The 21,552-nt window shown below is 31.9% G+C and overlaps 1 protein-coding gene across 3 annotated transcripts in view; it reads left to right on the top strand.

Annotated features, from left to right (window-relative positions):
• LOC145248088 (uncharacterized) overlaps nucleotides 1-21,552 on the top strand; it is a 119,053-nt gene that overhangs the window by 44,737 nt on the left and 52,764 nt on the right. For 2 of the 3 annotated variants that reach the window (XM_080109874.1, XM_080109873.1), the window contains exons 5-6: nucleotides 885-1,043; nucleotides 10,717-11,148. In XM_080109874.1, coding sequence (XP_079966000.1) covers nucleotides 885-1,043; nucleotides 10,717-11,148 — 591 coding nt within the window. The remainder of the gene's footprint in view (nucleotides 1-884; nucleotides 1,044-10,716; nucleotides 11,149-21,552) is intronic. The other variant, XM_080109875.1, reaches the window with a different exon arrangement.

The raw sequence follows: 21,552 nt of genomic DNA, 5'->3' as shown, positions 1-21,552 counted from the left end.
ACTGCACGCCTGTGGAATTGTCTTCCGTTTTCCTGCTTTCCGGCTGACTACAATATGATTGTGTTCAAGTCTAACGTAAATAAGTTCTTGATGAGCCGTTCCATATAAGTTATCAAATTTACCAAATTTTCATTACTAATGATTACTATATTGTCCAATTTCTACTGTACACTCTTTAACCCTTATCCTTGAGTGGTCTCTTGGCCTTGATAATGTGGTGATGCCTATGTAAAAAAAAAAAAAAAAAAATATATAAAGTAAGGAGATGAGAGGTGGTCATGGTAATGAGTGTTAGTATCAGCCAGGTGGCGAGAAACTGGGGAAAGGGAAGAGTAGGTCAGATATGAAAGGAGCAAAGGAAAGCAAGTGGGCTACTGGATTTGGGTTACCCAGTATAAAACGTAAATTTTTGTTCGTTTAGAATTTGCTATACCAACAATGGTGGATATTTGTGGGTTTTTTTTTTGTTTAGAATGAGATTGGATTTAATTAGGCATCTAAGCTTGGTGTTATTGCATGTTTAACTATAGTAGATTTTTGTATGTTGAATTGTTTGTGAGTTAGCATATGTGTGACAAATGCACTCAATAAGTCTCCCTGTTGTGCTTATAGATTTATTTGTGTGAACATTAGGTCACTTCGATATAAATTTTGCTAGAGGTGTAACAGGAGAGATTATTTAGATAACTTCTGTCTTGATGTGGTTAAGTCAGCTTTTTTTATATATATATATATATATATATTAAGTATATTTTCAGTGTCAATGTTTTTGGTCGCATGTTTATCAACTTATTCTATTCTTTTCCTATGCGTTAATCTCAATCTATAGTGAGATCCGCAACTCTATATACTAAACATTATATAATCTATTTTTTTCTCTTTAGAAAATGGTGAGTCCAAAAACCAACGTCAAACTAGTATTAACTGCGGTCCAGCAGGTGGAGCTGCTCACAGCAAAGAATTTGACCCTTTATCATCCCAAAGATCTAACGAGGATAACGCACAAAACAAAGTGATGTCATCTTTTGGCCTTTCTTCTGATGGTAGGTTATCCTATTTTATCATTTGTTATTTTTTATAGTTGTGTCATAGTTTAAAATTAATATGAAAAGAAAAAAAAATTCTCTTTTAGATGTTGAGGTAGTTTGTTTGGTCTCAGAAAGTTGGAACTGTTTTAATTGTAAAACAAGGTAATCTCTGGAACCATATTTATGCCTTCTGAGTTTTTAATTGCAATTGAAATCATCAGTGTGGAAGTGCTCCCCCCCCCCCAAGTATTTGTTTACAGTGCACTCAAAAACACTCATTATAATCAGCTGGTAAGCAGCCTATGATATTGTGTTCCACAAATGGAAAGTTCTAGGTGCTTGTGGAATTTGTTTGGTTTTAGGTACACAGAAAGTTCTTTGTTGTGGCTGTAGATAGATGAGTTCTTGCTGTGAATGTTTTATAGGAAGAACTAAAGATTAGAACTCAGTCGGTTACTTACCACAGAAGAAACAATTGAGTAGAGAAAGACTGGCAATATCTATTCTGTGAGAAAGGGGTTGTAGGGAAATTTAAGTTAATTTTGTTCTATCAAGACAAGAAAAAGTGGTCCAAGTGGCATCTCCCCAGATGTGGCAACCATTCTTCATCTTCTGGCTTTTATACAGGTAGAGGATTTTTTTTTTATGATTATTCAAGCAAAGCATATTGCCATTGGATGTGAGTGACTACTATTTGGGACTACAGAGGCACTGTGTGGGGAGTTAAGCAACGAGATGTCTGTTCACATTACATTTAAATTTCTACATTGTCAGTACAATCAGGGAAACAGAACACAAGGAGGAAATTCTAGTCTAGCAATTTGAGGGAAGAAATTATAAGAGTAGAAAATTTTCTAGCATCTAGGGATCTTTACAATGAAGAGGTGAGATTTTGCAGCTTGTTGGGTTAATCAGGACTATTTACATTGGGGAGCATGTGCTACAAGTTCATCAGAGGACATTCCATTAAAATACTTATAAAAAAACCACAGGAATGCAACCTTGTGGCAATGAAACGGGGGTTGGAGCTTGGCTGATAGTGCAATTAGGTTAGAAACACTTTTATTGGTATAATGATCCACTCATTTTTCAAGCGACCATAGCAACAGATTTAATATAAGACTTTCATTTCAGATCTGGAGTTTATAAAAAGAGTCCTTCATTTCAACTGGGGGAACAATGAGGATCAGAATGTTGGTTGTGAAAGGGGAGATGCTTCCATTTCCATTGCACCACATGCTCCAGGTCGGAATAGTCAGAAAGATCTTGACCATCATTGCTGTTGCCATAAATGTTTATGTCATTCACATAAGTGTCAATGAATAATCTGAGAATATAATTTCGAAGATCATTTATGAGGATCCGGTTGAACCTTGAGGCACATCAGCATTGATACTTTGTGCATCTGACTTTTGCCCATTAACAACTACTTTTATAAATCTATCGGATAGAAAAGATTTTATGATCAAGAGAACATTTCCAGTTATTCTTTAAGCTAATGGGCTTATGAAACAAACAAGCTACACCTGAAGAAGATTGGAGGTTACACCGGCTGAAACATGGTGAGAATAGCAGTAACCTGAATAATACAAATTTGCATAAACTTGTATGCAAGAGAAAGTAATAAAATTTCTTTTCATCGTCAGTCTTGTTTGAATGGACTAAGCACTCAAATTAATCTTAATGTAACTGAAGAGTGTACTGACAGGATCAGATCAATTAGAGATTTGCTTGTTGACAGTAACTCAATTGGAAAGGGAACAGTAGAGGACACATGAAAGTGGTACTGTGAACAACCCAAGACAAATCGGTCTCCAATAGAAGGGTCCCTACTTCATGTAAAACCATTCCCAATGTAGGTGCGGATTCTATAGCCTTGAAGGTTGGATTTTGAGGCAATGTTTGTGTAACTTGTAATTTTTGGTTCTTTTCTAGAATTCTCCCTATATTCAAAAACAAAAATAAAGAAAAATCAGTGATGAAACAAAAATATATTTAAAAAAAAAAAAATCACATAAATTAATAAAGTAGTTTTATTTTTATAAAGAAAATCAATAAGTGATTGTTGAGTTATTTCCCTTCGTTTCTGTCGATTATTTTGTTTTTCTTTCAAAATGGTGGGTGAAAAAAGTCACTCCTCAATTACTCGTAAAATTCGATTTTTAAAAAAAAAAATAAAACTATTTGATCAATTTACACAATTTTTGGAATATATTTTTGTTTTTTAATATGGGTGAATTTTTAACAAAAAGTTAATCTTTAAATCCTCTATAAAAACTGACTGGTCAATATGAGGATTATACAGAAATGGGTTAAGTTTGGTTTTCTGTGAATGAATTTCAACCTCTGTTAGCAAAGTTAACGTAATAGTAAGGATCTACATTAAAGTTGGGTGTTTTGGGATTTACACTTTTTAGGACTTACATGTTGGGATTGGAAAATTTATTGCTGTTGTCTATATTGCTGTGTTTGTACTGTTCTGTTATCTTGTCTTTGATTGTGGTTTTGCCAATTTAAATCTTCAGTTCTTATCCAGAATTCCTCCTACAGAAAGAAAAATCCTTACCATGTATGTATCCATGACGAAATAAAAATATATTCCAAAAGTCATGTAAATTGATAAAGTAGTTTTGTTTTCATGAAGAAAATAATTTTCAACTGATTAATGGGAATTTGTAGGCATTACAACACATGTTGCAAGTTTGAATTATTGAGTTATCTCCCTTTGTTTTATTTTTAGATTGTTTTCAAAATGGCACACAAGCCGGCCTCTCTTCTATTATTCATAAAATTAGATTTTCTTATTTAAAAATGAAACTACTTTATAAATTTATGTAATTTTTGGAATATATTCTCATTTCATCATGGGTACGTACATCATTCAGAATTTTCTTTAATTTTTGCTTTTTAATATAAATGAAATACTGTACGGGATACAAATCTTCTCTTTCAATATTTTAACTCGAATTGATGAGTGTTGCCAAAGCACTATAAATATCACTACAAACAGTGATGTAGAAAACAACAACAGCTGTATTTTTTGCACTTTAATTTTTTCAGTTGCAATTGAATGCTAGGAAGGCAAAAACTATGATATGGAAAAAAAAAGATTTCTTTCCTTATTCCATAGAATCTCAAAAAATTAAGATTTTCTCGTCAGAGGAAATAACTAGCAAAATAAAACTAAAGAATTACTAATTTGCATGAATTTAAAAATTTATAAATTGTTAGTAAAAGAATTTCTGCCATTTGTTAAAGAAAATTTGTTTTTAAGAAAAGTTTTATAATTTGATACAAAAACAATGTTCAAAGAAATGATTTAGCAATGACATATGTAAATTAAAAAATGGCAAAATCCATGAATTGGTTACTTGAATAAGACAAATCCTTATTCTTAAATATATTCCTTCTTTGAACTTTTCATAGACTAATGATAAATAGATATGGAGAGACGAAAATGGGATGTGGGAATATATAGATATCCAATTTTCTAGTGGAACTAAGAAAAGAAAAACTTTACCAGACCAACCCTATACATGAATAAACAAACAGGAAGTTGCAGTATGGATAGAAATCAATTAAATATACTTTAATGGATACTGTATAACTCTCTCACTATATATATATAATTGTATTTTGTTTGTCAGTGTCTAAATAATTACTTATTCATATGTTTGGTTGTATTATACGTGTGTGTGTATATAATACAGCCAAATGTATAAATATGAATAATTATTTAGACACTGATTAAACAAAGACACATATATAATAAATAAAAACTTGTCACATAATAGACAAAGTAAAAATTATAATTTTTATATTTGAAAATATATAAAATTATCTGAATTTTAAAATTATATTAAATATAAATTTTATTATAATTATATTTAAGATTTAATACTAACGTCTTCGACTCATTAAAAAAGAAAAAAAATTAAAACTAATGAAAATTAAGTCACACTTTTTCCCACCAAGACAATAAAATTCATAAAATCTCACAAAAACCATACCTTCTGACAACACCCGTAAAGATTGAAAGAATTACATTTTTCTACTCCTCTACATTCATATTTCAAAGGTGGCTTAAATTGAGAAAGCAATAACAACATTTGGAAGAAAAGGAAACTGCGGTTTCAGCCCAATGTTTTACACACACACACACACACACACACACACACACACACACACACACACACACACACACACACACACACACATATAACAAGAAAAATTGATGATGAAAATATTACAATATTAATCCATCAAAAATTCAGACAAGAAATTATAATAAAAAAAAATCCTTAATTTGTGAATTTTGAAAGATATCCTATTTTCATCAGAGGATAAAATTTAGTATTAAAAAAAAAAAACAAAAAAAAAACAAATAGATATAAACTTTTTTTGTGAATTAAAATGCATTTTCAATAAAATAAAATAAGCAGTCAATGAATTAATGAAGTTGTAAACAGTAAAGTCCAAAAGGAAGCATCTGGAATCTAAAGTTAAGTAGATTATATTGAAATTCAAAAAGTTAGATTTGAACAAATCAAATAATCAATGAAGTTCAAATAAAAAAAAAAAAAAACACAATCTGAGGTATGATTTGATTATAGTAAAGTCCAATATATATATATATATATATATATATATATTAATTTATAAACGTGTGTGCTATCCAGTCCTCCTCGAATGTCAACCAGTGGTAAAAACATTTTCAATGGCTAAGGTAGTACTGCCATCCCTGGCAACACCATCAGCTTTTCCCACTGGACAGAGTATAAAAATGTTTCTTTTGCAGATTCATAATGTCTTATTTAAACATTTTTTTGATTGTTGATGACACATAATGTCATCGACACCCACTGCTTGATGTCACATAAAAACACTGGAAGGTAATTTATTGTGCGTTTTATCTTTGCTTATGTTTTCCCCAACTGCAGCTTGATGCCTGTTGAGTTGTGCTTTAAAAACTAAAGCACTTTTCAAACTGCAACTATACGTATAACAGTACTATGAAATTAAAGTACCTACATGGCTCACACATATTAAATGGTTTCTGTCACAGATACATGATTTTTCATGCTTTTTGTAATCATATATAGTATCTTGAAAGAACACTTTAAAATTGAGAGGCAACATTTTATTTTTTTAATAGTATTCAGGGTAACCCAAAATAAACGGGCCTCAACTCTGATTAGGCCCCTTTTTTTTTAGTGTTTTGTCCGAATGAAATGAAACTTTGGTCATAACTAGTTTATTTTCAAAACATCACATCAAAACACTAGGGTTTTTGGCCTTTTTTTTCTCCGTTCTACAACATATGTTCATGGTGGCCTCCATTTAGCTTTTTTTTTTTTCTTTTTTTTTCTTTTTTTTTTGGGTCACCCTGTATATTTAAGGCAATTAAATTTTATTGGGGGTAGAAATGGTTAAGTCAGTAATGTGGGCTGACAACCAAAGTTTGTCAAGATTGAATCTAGTCAGTTCTGTAGCATCACTTTCATTTATGGATGTTGGCAAACTTTACATGGTTTCTCCTGTATCTGATTTTAAAAATAATCTGGGAAACGAAAGCAAACAACAAGACTTAAGCTGGTCAAAAAGGTTTTATCAGGCTGATTCATACAAATTTACTTTTACTACAATATATCTGATTTATAAGCTCATAAGGAAGTTCATTACAACAGCTGAATTAACCAATGATGTTCAAAATCTAACTAAACGTGCTGAATTGGTCTTACTAAAAGATGGGAACGTTCAAACATTTATGACATTTGAAATCTTTTAGATGAGGATTGATAATTTGATTTATTTGGACTACTATTTCTCATCTTGGATGTTATTTTCACGTTTCAACCAATGTAACCTTGACCTTTACGCGAGTCTCTTCAAATTATGGAAATTGTATGCAATTTCAAATGGCACCCTTTAATCTATAGGGGGCTGCTTTCTCTTGTTCTGTCAGCCAAGACCATACTTTCTACCTGATCATGGATGACAAAATAAGAGCAAGCAGCTTTTGTGGATTAAATAAAGAGCTCCGTTTAATATTTCATATTGATTCTCGACAGTCTCCATCCTTTACAAGACTCCTCTAAAAGAGGTTACATTGACTAAAATGTTGTGAGAATAACCTCCAAGATGAGAACTGTAAACCACCATTGTTTATTACTAATATAATCCATAAGTTTGCTTAGTTTTTATTTTCATATAGTTATCTGGTGATTTGGCATATATACTCATTCAAATGCCCCCCCCCCCCCAGCCGAAAATCTTACTCAAATATAAGAATATCTGTTAACATATTTTTACAGAAATAATTTATATACTGAAAGTGAAAGCTTTTTTTTTTTTTTTTAGATTCAAGAATATTCGTAAACTGACTTATTTAAATGTTTAATGACATGTTTCATTTAATAAAATTTTTTTTACAGAAACATTTTACAGAAATTAATACTAAAAGTAAAATATTTTTAAATATGATTGAAAAAAAATAGAAAAGAAAATGAATAAATATTTACTTAACCTTGTTTAAAAAAAAAAAAAAAAAATGAATTTTTCACATATAATAAATAAAATAAGTGTAATAAAATAAAAATGTTTTTTGTCCAAATATAATTGAACTGCATAATAAATACGAATCCAGTAATATGTTTATTAACAGAAACCTTTTTACAGAAACAATTAATACTGGAGGTAAAATATTTTCTTTAAATATAATAAATTAAATCATAGTCGAACAAATAAAGGAATGTAGCAAGATATTAGCGGGTATTCGTATTATTTAGATTCTTCGAACTACTGTTCTCATCTTGAGTGTTATTTGCACATAACACTCAAAATAGGGAAAGTAGTCTGAAGAATTCAAATAATATGAATAATTAATCCTCGTCTCAAAAAGTGTATACGGCATAATCACATTGATACACTGGTTCTTGTTAGATCACCAAAGTTGAACAATGTTGAACCTTGTCTGTACCTATGTGGGAATAGCATCATCATGCAGTCTGTCAGGCTTGACGATGACTAGTTGAGGCCTCAGTGCTTTATCCCTCGGTGTTGGCGTAGTCTCACTTCATTGCCACAGGACTTCCCACCTTGGCTCCAAATTTGCTTGCGCAGTTTAGGTGCAGTATCTGTTGTGCATCAGATAGACACCTTCTGAACCTCTAATGCTCATGTCCAGTGGAGTGAACTCGCGACTGGTAGCAGAGAAGGCCGCAGCTTCTAGCCGAAAGTAATGTCAGTGAGGTAAACAGTCATCTTATTATGTCCGCTACTATGCCTTTTCTTTCTGGATGAGGTTCCATAGCCTTTTAAGGAAAACTGCAAAGCAGCAGTAGTATTTGAAGTCAGAGTTCCCATCTCTTAGCCTTTAGCTGTGATAAGGTCCACAAGGCAGTGGTGTTTGATTTTGGGGTTGGTTCCCTTAGTCTTCGCCTAACCAAGGGCACCCACAAGACAGTGGAGTAGGGGTTTGGTAGTGTGCCAAGGCATGTCCACACATCAGTGGGCTATAACGCACTACCTCTAGGGTCCCCTACTACTCCGAGATCTACAAGTTTAGCCTGGGGCCTCAAGGCACCCAGTTACCGTGTGTGACCAAGGTGGAGGCACTGTAGGAGTCTTAATGATGGAGAGGCTATGTACTGGCAGGGAAGACTTATGCATAGCTGCTCTCTTTTCACCACGAGGTTAGCCAGCGGTGTTAGCGAGAAGGCATGCAAGTATGAGCTTAACACTAACTTATACCTAACACACTAGACGCATCACATCCCCCTGCCGGATTAAGAATCCAACCACACACAGGTGCTATATGTAGGAAGAGAACATTGACACCTTGCAAGTACTTAATGTTATCTCCTACTTGACTGGAATATACATGGGACTAGGGACTGCTTGCGAATTTATTATTCCCTTGACACTTTTCTCCTTGGAGAGAAGCTGGTTCAACCCAGCTAGGATCAGAACTGTAATATTAGTGGGTTTTTTAGATTAAGTAAAGCAATATAATATAATTGGGTCTCGAAAATAAATAACGCATTTTATTTCTGGTGAGTTTCAAAACTGGAATTCATTTGAATCTGTAAATATGCTAAATCGCCAATTATCTTCAAGACATATAGTCAATCCTGTTTAGATGCAGCATTTGTTTCTTGAAATATTCAATATCAAAAACGTGTCACATTTTTAATAAGTTTTCTATTTGATATCAGCCAGATCAAAAGGAATTGTTTGAAATTCATATTAATATATTTGAGTTTTCAGCCTTATTGGACCCTTATTGTGAGTGAATAAAATTCAAAATTTACATTAGAGAACTAATGATGCCTGTCATCTTTTAATCAACCTATATAACAGAAATATAGGTGCTTGTGCAGTAAGATGAAATTTGAACAAATGCATTTCAGATAAAAACACTATCAGGTTATGTAGAAATTAGTATAAATTTCCAAAATTGTGAAAAGTGATCCAATGAAAAATAATTACAAGTAAAAATAGAAATTATTGAGTTTTATTGTATGTTTTAATGTGGAAGAGTTGTGCAATCAATAGTATATGACAAACTGACTTATGTTTTTGTTTTTTTGCTTTCCTCTAAATTCACCATTAAAAAAAAAATAAATGTTGGGTCCCTAGTATCTTTTATTTTATTTTTTTTTATGAAAAATAGATCATTTTTCATAATTTTTAGAATTTATACTGATTTCGACATGACACATAAGTATATGATAGTGTTTTTATCAGAAATGCATTTGTTTGAAATTTCATTATATTGCACAAGCACCAAAATATATTTCATTAAAATCACAAATGGTTGTGGAATCATAAGTAATGGGATCTAACTCTGACTCCTAAAATTCCCAAGTATCCAACAGATTCTGACTCGTTATTTCAAATTCTTCCAATATCTAAACTGTGGAATATTTGCAGATTAAAAACTGACTTCTAGCATTTTTATGAATGCGAGTTCCACTCTGCAATCTTGATTTACAAAGTTTAGAAATTTGGTTCTTGTATATAATTCCCCTCTATATTAAAAAAACAAATATAAAGAAAAATCTGTATGTATGTACTCATGGCAAAACAAAAATATATTAAAAAATCATGTAAATTCATCAAGTAGTTTTATTTTTAATAAAGAAAATCAAATTTTATAACTGTCAGAGGAATGAATGTCTCATCTGCCATTTTTTTTTTTGGGGGGGGGGGGTCATTCAGAAATTGCAAATTTTGCAAGTTTTAGTGAGACATACACACACACACTAAAAGACATTTGAGATTTATATTATAGAAAAGATGCCTACGACTTCCCATTAATTGCTTAAAAATGATTTTCTTTATGAAAATAAAACTACTTGATCGATTTCTGTGATATATTTTTGTTTTATCACAGGTACATATATCATACAGATTTTTTTTTTATTTTTATTTTTTAAATATAGAGTAAATTCTAAAGAAACATTTTTTTCTAATTAAAATGAATTCTACATTTAATATCAGTCTTTTTTTTTTCTTTTTTTAAGTATTCTAAGTACTAAGTATGCTGTTTCTAGTTATTGTATTGCTCATTAATAAGAACACAGAAAAATAGCGAAAATGGTTTACAGATAGAAGTTCTGTGTGTATTATTTACACTTGTAAGTTGTCTCCGAGTACTTACAATGTTTGCCTGTCCCTCATCTAGGACCCGCACCATCTGGGAATTCTGCACAAATGCCAGTACCAACTGTCCCTGCTGCTATGGCGGAACGTGCCGGAACCCCGGATAGTGTGTCGAGTATTAGTTCCTCTGCCAGCAACCAGTACCGTTTGCAACAGTTCCGTCAACAGCAATTGCAGCAGCAACAGCACCAGCCATCCTCTGGCCCCTCACCCACCCCTGTGCAATCTTCCCCCAATCCTGTAAACTCAACCACCCAGTCTCCGTCTCTGGGTATACAGCCTAGCAATCAGCCAGCTCGGTTGCCCGATTCTACACAAAATGTTGCCCATGAATACTCTGGCCAGAAAATGATGCCATCCAGCTTCCAGGTTATGCGACCTGGAGCCCCCCAGAATTTCCCCACTTCGCAGCAAATCTACTCCGCTAGTGTTGTGAGTGCACTTGGACACCGAGGTGAGTGGTTAACAGTTTGAGAATACTGGTGTGTCTGATCCTTCAGCATCTATGGGCATTTTTTTTTCCACTATTATCTCCTTTTCTGCTTCTAAACACAAACTCAATACTAACATACTAAAGAATGTGGGAAAAAGAAAAACTTTGTTTTCCTTTCAAAGCCTGTCTCCACTTTTCTTAAAAAGAAAAAAAAAATAGCATGGTATGATTTTGTAGCTTTTTTAGGGGTTTTCTGCAGCAAATTTGTTTTTGTTTGTTTCACACACACACATAAAATAATGATAAAGTACCACAAATAAATGAACATTTATTGAAATATCCTTTTAGAAATTAAATTTAAAATTTGGTGAAACAAAACAAATGTTGGAGATATATATATACTAGCCTACCAGTGTCCCAACATTGTCTGGGAATTCATAGTGAGTAAACTTTAATGCCCAAGCTAGAATTAATGATGAATAATAGTAGATGATAGTAATGTTAACAATATTAATACAAAGATCAGTAATAACAAAAATTGTAATACTACTACTACTTATAGTAATAGCATTATTGATAATAGTAAGAATAAAGAGTAATGATGATGATAATGAAAATAGTAATACTGAGAAAAATATAAAACAAATAATATCACTACTGATAGCAATACTCACAATGATACTAATAGAATCATAGTGATAAAAATAATACTAATAACATTAACTAAGAAAATAAAAATACTAAAGATAATGTTTTTGTTGGTTTTCGGGCCAAGATCACAGTGTAGTATCTGTTCTGATGCTACACTTCATCTTTTCTGTCCTCAGTTGGTGGAGGAGAAATTCTTCATGACTGAGACAATTTTTGTTTGTGTTCCTATCCAAAGTGCCCCTTTTTGGGAGCTGGAATTTCTCTATATTAAAAACCGACCTTGTGTTTAATTCTGTTCTTGTGGACAGGTAAATAGGAACAATATTAAGACTAATAATAATGACGGACAAATAATAAGCATAATAATAATTGTAACAGTAATACAGCTAATAGAAATAATCAGAATAGTTATAACAAAAATATATAGATACTAATAAGATTACTATTAATAAAGCAAAATAATAATCAAAAATAGGAAGAATGTAGAAACTCAAAATAGTACTATCAATACAACACTAAAATCACTACAACCATCAACAATAATGTTATAGTTTCAGCATCAACTAGCACCATACTAAACTGTATCAATCGCTTTATTGCAGATTAGTAAAATATCAATAGTTCACTAAATATACATCAAAAAATTAAAATTGTTTCTTTAAAGGATTGCTTTAAGGTTAGTTATTTAAAATTTTATTCAAATTCATACGATGTACACAAATTTATGGCATTTTATCATCAAGGAATTTATACTGTCCATCACTTTATTGCAGATCTCTTACAATGCCAAAAACGGGCGATTAAAGGTTATCAAAAAGCAAAGGATTGTTGCTGGACTTTCAGAAGGATTGTCCATCAAAGATTTAGCCACGGAGCTGGAAAGGGATTCATTTGTGAACAACCCCAACACCAAATCCAGAAAGGATAAAGGCACCAGGAGAAACCTTTCAAATTGTGATATTTGGAAAATGCGTAAGGAAGTCAATCGAAACCCAAACAGCACCGGTTCTTCCATTTTTGCTAAAGCTGGAATCGCACCAAGATCCAAGCAGACCTGATGCAATGTGTTGAATGAGATGGCAAGGAACATTAAACTTCTTCCAAGGTTTCCATTGAGCAAACAACATAGGGAAAAATGAATGGCTTGAGCACAGAATTACATGAAAATAGATTTCCAACATGTCCTATTTATGGATGAGACCTGCTGTGCTACTCTTGACGGTCCGGATGGATAGGCCAAAGTTTGGAATCTGAATGGAACTCTAACCCCTTACAGAGTTTATCGTCAACAAGGAGGTGGAGGCATCATGTTTTGGGTGGGAAACTGTAGGGGTAAGTTAGTTGGACCATTCTTAGTGCCAGAGGGTGTAAAGCTTACCAGCAATGCATACATGGCCTTTTTGAATAATCATTTGTTGCCATGATCTACCATTGTCATTTTGAGAGGGAGAACAGTTTACTTCAAAGGATGCCCTATGGAAAAAAATAGTTGATGTTGCCAGAGCCATGACTCCTTATCAGGTCAAGCAATTGACTTTTTCGGTAGACAAAAAAGTTGTTTAAAGTTATTTAAAAAATGGTGGTATGTCGATAAATAATTAATTTATATCAGGCTAGGATACCTAGGATGTGCTTTTGTTTATTATTCTTTGGCAGAAAAATATAAAAAATAAAATAAAGTTTTCGAGATTAGACGTTGTATTTTTGCCCTAAAACATTTTAAGAGACCTGCACTAAAATGGACAGTGGAAATTACTTGATAAAGAATAAAATCTCATAATTTGAATAAAATTTTGGGAAATAAACCTTAAAGCAGTCCTTTGATGATACAATTTTAACATTTTTGTGACGTATATTTAGTGAAATGTTAATATAAAGCGATTGACACAGTTTAAATAGTCAAGATCGATGGAAAGACTGAGGAGAAAAAGCACTAAGCAGACATTCACTGGATGAGTGCGAAGTTGACTGGGACCTTAGGGAGGTTTTACTGACACCCAAATTCCAGTGAAAAAATAACTTTTAACAGAGTTATTCCCCTTAGCTGATTTTTCTTTAGGTGTTAAAAATGTTTCTACATTAACAAACTGTTGAACCAGATTAAGTTTTTTTAAATTGCAACAAAGCACATTAGTTTATTGCTAATAACATGGTACAACAATAGCAAATGAAAATTGCCTAACCAAAATCAAAGTTTGATTTGCCAATTAAAATACTATTCAGGTCCAACTTTTAAAATTCAGCTGACATAATTTATATGTAAGATGAACATTGAAAGTAATACTTGAATCATTTTAATTCATGAAGTTCTGTATATTTAATGAAAGCTGCATATATTTAATGAAAGCTAGAATTAAATCCATTCAAGGTTACTTTATTCATCATAGAAATTTGATATGAATAATATAGAAAATTAAAATAGATCATCATAAAGCTCAGTCAATAATCTCCAAAAGTATCTGTTAATAGTCTTTGTTTTTATTATATTATTAGGTGACCTTTAAATAAAAGTAAATGTTTTTTTCTTTTTTGTATAAATAAAAAAATATGGTTGTAACAATAATAAAAATGTTAAAATCACCACCACTAATAGCAATAACAGTAAAGTCTGGTCTGTATTCTGCAGAAGTACTGTTTAATGTTATTTTTCTTTTTTTTTTTGTATAGATATAAAAAAAAAACCCTGCTATTTTTAGATGTGATTTTCCAGTTTAATTTAATGTTTACATTAAAAATGGAAAAAAATCATCTTATTTGCCATATCTTAATAAATTGTAAGGTAAAAAGTACACAAGTTTAAAAATCCCTGTCCATTTTCTACGTAAGTACCTTTAAATTAAATAAAACTTATTTTTGTAGTAGTAGTAGTGATTATAATACTAGCAGTAGTAGTAAGGCAATGTAGGATATATTTATGTACGAATGCGAAGAAGCAATATTGAATTCTTTTCTAAGGAGAATATAACTAAGCAAATTAAGAGAAAAAAATGAAGGTATATGATGCTTTGGGCTTCCATATGTATAAATCGCATAAAGTGTATGAGAAAAATCGCTTGGTGTGTAAATATGTTGCGTGAATAATTGTGTATCTCTATTTTCGATGAGTAAATTTATTGAAAGCGTGGTTTAGTAAAAGTTATAATAGAATATGTAAGAATTTTTCATTTGATTACACATATTCGAAATTGCCACTGTGAATGTTTTTTTTTTTCAGTGTTCGAAAATATGAATTACTAATCTGAAGAGCAACTAGCTCTAATGTTATTATGTATGTCAAACTGCTGATTGCCATCTATTTTGTCATTCTGTAAAATTCAATATGACAAGGGAGCTGAGTTTTTTTGTTAGGTTCAGTATCTAAGTTAAAAAAAAAAAAAAATAAAGAACGATAACTCTTAACAGAGTTATTCCCCTTAGCTGATTTTTCTTTAGGTGTTAAAAATGTTTCTACATTAACAAACTGTTGAACCAGATTGAGTAAGCTTTTTAAATTGCAACAAAACACATTAGTTTATTGCTAATAACATGGTACAACAATAGCAAATGAAAATTGCCTAACCAAAATCAAAGTTTGATTTGCCAATTAAAATACTATTCAGGTCCAACTTTTAAAATTCAGCTGACATAATTTATATGTAAGATGAACATTGAAAGTAATACTTAAATCATTTTAATTCATGAAGTTCTGTATATTTAATGAAAGCTGCATATATTTAATGAAAGCTGCATATATTTAATGAAAGCTGGATATATTTAATGAAAGCTGGATATATTTAATGAAAGCTGGATATATTTAATGAAAGCTGGATATATTTAATGAAAGCTGCATATATTTAATGAAAGCTGCATATATTTAATGAAAGTTAGAATTAAATCCATTCAAGGTTACTTTATTCATCATAGAAATTTGATAGTGTTTATGTGCAATGTGAAGCTTTTGAAAGCATAAATATGTAACAGCTTGTTTCGAAATAAATAAAAATGACAGTAACAAGCCAATAACATCCAATATAGACGAAGAAATAGTTGACACACAATTATCCTTCTTGAGATTAAATATTTTATTTCAGTTGTGAAACTTTGTCAAGAATAGTATTTATTAAACAGATCAAATATAAAAATGTTGCAAGTAGTAGCAAGAGACAAGCTTTAACTGCAGGAATGAGTAATGGAGACGTGTGAGGGGAATGGGATTGTTAGTAGGTAAACTATCAGGTGTACAATTGAAGATGATTGATGAAAGAGATTGGGTGATAAGTATGTAAAGAAAGACGGTGTATGTAAGTGTGTAACAGGTCCACTGATGCTGGGAGCATAAAGATATGCAAATACTAGAAGCAGCCTATCCTGCCTTGACAGAGTTCAAAATACACTTCATAGCCTCTTCTCTGCAATCTTTCCCACAGAAGAGACGTTGCAAACCTCTGCTTTATCGTTATTTTCATGGCAAGTGCTCCAATGTATGCCCCCCCCCCAAACTCTCATAGAAAACACTCGTCTAGCTAGCTGAAACCACTGTCAATAATTTCCTCCACTTTTTATCTGTGCCTAAACCTAAATGTAGATACCATGAACAAAGCTTCTTTCTTAGAACTGCACACTTGTGGAACTCTCTTCCGTTTGCCTGTTTCCTATCTGACTACAATTTGGTAGCCTTCAAGTTCAACATAAACAAATTCTTGATGAACTGTCCCCTTAAGTAATCCAATTTACCAAATTTACACTACTAACGATTACTATATTATCCCATTGACTACTGTACACTCTATAACCCTTATCCTCGAGTGGCCTCCGGGCCTTGATAAGTAGTGACTCCTATGTAAAAAAAAAAATAAATAAAATAAAAACGACTAAGCTGACTGCGCAAAGTGACGTTGCAGCAGAGTTAAAAAGGATACAAGTTCTCTGAGAAGTGGTGTTCGGCAAAACAGGTGTGAGAGACGTGACGAGAGAAGCAGGTGATCGAGATATGTGGGTGACGTCAGCTGAGATGAAAAATCTTGTGGTTGGAGAAGGAGAAACAAACTGTTTAACTATTTAGAAAAAAATGTGTTATTGGAAAAAAACATATAAAGGCTTCTGCTAAAAAAGAAAGTGAATTGAGTTTTTTTCCTTTCTTTTATTTCCTTGCAATGGAATCTACGTGTTGGATCCGTAAAAATGTAATGACACAGCTAAAAAAAAGGTGTTCTGTTTCTTTGATATAACGACTGTTGCAAGTGGGTGAAAAATAGAAGTGAGGAGGACTATTGTGGTAGTTTGTGATATGCAGAATGATGAGAGGATATTGGAAAGCAAAATTGGTTGTTGTCCAGAATTCAACTTGATTTAACAAAAAAAAAATATACAGAGAAATCTTTATGATGTACGTACTCATCATGGAATGAAAATATCATATTCCAAAAATCACATAAATTGATCAAATAGGTCTATTTTTTATATATAGAAAATCATTTTTATGATTTTTAGTGATTAATAGTAATTAGTAGGTATTACAAGGCTGATTTTTATCTCTATTTCTTTCTAGGAAGTTCAAATTAATTTGTCTCCCATTAGAACTGAGGCATACCATCCTCGTTTCCTTACAAAATTTGATTTTCTCTGTAAAACAACAAAAAAATTAATTCACATAATTTTTGAAATATGACATTTTTGTCCTGTGATGGACGCGTACATCATAAAGATTTTTCTGTAGTTTTATTTTATTTTTTTTTTAATAAGGTTGAACTCTGGACAAATACTGGAAAATAAATATCGAAAGAAAGGGAAAAAGGAAAGGGGGGGGGGGTGAAGCCAAAGACAATAATTGAAAGGAGTGCATTAGGTGGAGGGAAGTTTATAGAAAAAAAAAATTTGGGTGGCATTGGATTTTTATTTCTGATCAAAGTTAATTTTATTTGTTCATATTTTTAGCTGTAATGAGTGAAAGACTAGATTTATGAGCCATCTCAGTTTTGTGTCATGCATATATTTAATAAATGCTATTCTTGTACGATATGGTTTATTCTTGGCTTGGTATGTTATTCCTATCTACTATCTCCTTCCCCCACATAAATATAAATGAAACCAAAGTTTCTAAACTTGGGAGGGGGGGGACTAAATCCTGGTTCATATAGTAGAAAGTGTTCAACTGCAACTCCCTCAGGCCAAAATCATCAAATTACTGGATTCAGCATTAAATAACCCAAAAATGTTGATTATATATTGTAAAACAACCAACCAAAACCTAAATAATTACCTGAAATTATTCTACTTGACAGGTAAACTATTTGGGTTTATGTGAAAATGTCAGCCCAAGGAAGTTGCATTTCGAAAGAAATTGTAACTTAAACATGTATGCATATATATATATATATATATAGCCTATAATGGTTGTGTAAATGAAGGAATTTATACTATAATAGCACTCTATTGTTATTGAGCACATTTTTTTTTTAAAGCACCAGATTTTCACTGAATTAAAATCTAGGAAACTACAGCAATACAATCATTTTATATATATATGTTCAACATGTATGCCATCAAGGCAATGTTGCGTAAGTTTACTAATATATACTAAATCCTCATTAAATCAGGTTTTTCTTGATAGCCTTATTTTTTTATGCTTGCTTTCTCTCTTTTTTCCCCCTGGCTGTATTTCTACTTTCCAACATTGCTTCCTTTTGCTCCGAATGCTCTGGCTCTTCTCTTGCATCCATTTTCATTTTAATTTTGTTTTTACAAGTTTACCTTTTTTTTAAATTTTTATAAATAAAATGAACGGATACATTCTTAAGATGTGTCCATTCAGTTTCTTTATATAGTGATGCAAATTCTATTTTAGAACTAAAGTGTGACCGTCCAATGCAAATGTTATGATTAAATAGATTTTTTTTTTTAAATCTGGTAATGTTATTATTTCAAATGACTTGGTTTTGCTCCAATTTTTAGGTATCTAGGTTTCATTATAACTGGTCCTGGATATGATCTTGAACTATATCCAATGGTGAGGCCCCAGCTTGTGGGCTTTGGGGAGTGTGGAGCCACCCTTTAATTGCCATTGCCCCCAGGTCCATTCTGACCCGGAGTGGTAGTACCTGTTAGAGTCCCAACTATGGGTTAAATAGAAACCGACTTGAAAAAAACAAATATATTCTATTAAAAAATTGTTCTTCAAAATCACTAGATTTGGCATTAAATAACCTGAAAAGAGTTGATATGCCATAAAACAAAAACAACCAGCCATTCATTATAATACCATTTCTGAGATGGGTTTGATATTATTTACACATTTAGGACTGTTGTCTTAGTTATTGTCATGTTCACAAAATTTCAGCTGTTGTACTGTATGACTGGTGCTTATTCAAATTGGCACTCATGGCAACATTTAAAATTAAAGAAAATACAGAAATGTATGTACCCGTCATGGGGCAAAAATGAAAAGTTCCAAAAATCACATGATTTGATCAAGTATTTTTTTTTTTTTTTTAAATTTTACTGTTTCAATGGTGAAAAGAATTGAAATCAACAAATTGGTGGACAAAGGCAAACATACCCTAATGCACATGAAAATTCAAAATCACTGGTTACTTCCCCTTATATTCTCTATAGAAATATAGCCTCATCTGTCATTTATCAGTAAAATGTGGTAAATTTGTTTATCGTAAAAACAAAAAAACAAACTACTAGATCAATTTTTGTGAATTTTGGAATTCCATGACATGACATTCTGTACAAAATAAGTTTTTCTTTTTTTTTTTTTTTTTTCGTTTATTGCTATAAGTGCCAATCTAAATAAATACCATACAACCTTCTTCAAATGTCTTTAGTTATAGTCAGTAACATTTTATAAATTTTAAACTAAGTCATTATTTAATCCACTTGTGGGAAGGCAAGTAAACAAGAATTGCTTGTAGATGATACCCTTTCATCTTCCTTGCAACTTTTTCCCTACAGAAAAGATGTTGTGAGCCTGTCTCTGCTCTGTTATTTTCATGGCAAGTGCTTGTGTGAGCTCCAATCTATGGTTCTCCCCTTTGCCAAATTTTCACAAAAATAAAAAATAAAAACTCAACTAACTACAACCACTATATAAAGTTCCCCCTACTCTCTGTGTGCCTAATTCTAAATGCAAATTCCATGAACAAAGCTTCTTTCCTAGAACTGCCTGTTTGTGGAACATCATTCCACTGGCCTGCTTCCCAGCCGATTACAATATGGTAGCCTTCAAGTCCAATGTAAACAAGTACTTGTTGAACCGTTATCTTAAATAATCCAAATTCTACCCAATCTACACCATTAAAGATTACTACACTACCACCTTACATTCATTAATTCTTATCCGCCAGTGAACTTCGGGCCTTGATAAGTGGCAACTCTGTTGTATTCTCAATACCTTTTAGACGTCTTGTATCAGTTCAGTTTTATCAAGTTCCTTTACCAAGAATTGAACTCTGAGTTTCCATGTACAATTTGTTCTAGAATATCTCTTAACCAACACTCCTATATTCACCAAGCTATAAATCGTAAATAATTATTTGGTGCTACCAAATTGGATTGTCTGAAGATATTGGCTTTCTAACTTAAAACGCACCAAACATTAATGTTATTGTTTTTAATCATGTTTTGCAAAGTCAAAAACAAAAGCAATTTTACTATACAAAAGAAAAAGCAAACCAAACACCATGAATAAATAAAGATATGAAGTTGACATATAAGAACGTTGGTGCTTATGCACTATTTGACGCGTGCAATTTTTAAAATTGTATTTTCAAATTAAATTCAAGTTTTCCAATATCTTTTCTTTTTATTAAGTTGTTAGGTGGCAGTACAGAATAGTTACAAAACACCCTCCCTACCCCATGTTAAGAATGGCTTTCTAAATATTATTTCAGCGCACGGGTCAAATAGTGGTTAAATACCATAAATTTTTTCCAAAATTACTGGATTCGGCATTAAATAACTCGAAAATGTTGATTATAGATTGTAAAACAACCAACCAAAACCATTTACCTGAAATTATTCTACTTGACAATAGTCAAGAAATTTCATCAAACTTCCTCTTAAATTGTTTTCATTTTGCCACTAACAGCATTAGTTGCTAACATGATCATGTTAACCGCTATGACATGAAAATCAGATTTTCTAAATAACTCTCCTGTACCTATTTACTATGCCTCCCCACGGGACAGAGTTAGACATCAGGGTCGTTTTTTAACGTGGAGAAAAGGTACAAAAATAAAAAATTGTCTCAGTCATGAAGGACTGATCCTCCACCGAAAGAGAACAAGAAAAGGAAGTGCAGCATCTGAAGAACAGATACTGCACTTTGATCTTGACCAAAAGGCCAAGTTAGTCAACTTTGCGATAAATTATAAGAAAAAATAACAGATGTGGTTCTTTTTTTGTTGTTTTTGTTTTGTCTTTGATGCAAACATTGTATTGTTTTACCTTATAAATTCTAATTCAAATCCACACAATGTTTATATTGAAACTAATTCATTTCATGCAAGTCATGCACATCCTCCTGATTTGAACATTTGAAAAAAAAAAAAATCACTGTTTAAGACCACACAGACTTTGATTTCTAGTGACACTATGTCATGAGGAAAGCAAAAAGAAAAACACCAACATATATTAACAAAACTGAGTTTAACTTTTTAAATTGTTTATTTAAAAAGGAAAAAAATTCTGTGTTGCATTGGCTAAACTTAAAAATTCTAAGTAAAATAACGTTTTTATTTTTCTGCGTGGTCCAATACCAAATGATCTTTGGTTCGCTTTTCACTTGTTTTA

This window comes from Euprymna scolopes, chromosome 26, assembly GCF_053919585.1.
Source record: "Euprymna scolopes isolate OS-2025 chromosome 26, ASM5391958v1, whole genome shotgun sequence".
Taxonomy (NCBI): Eukaryota; Metazoa; Mollusca; class Cephalopoda; order Sepiida; family Sepiolidae; genus Euprymna; species Euprymna scolopes.
This window is presented reverse-complemented; position numbering and strand designations above follow the sequence as displayed.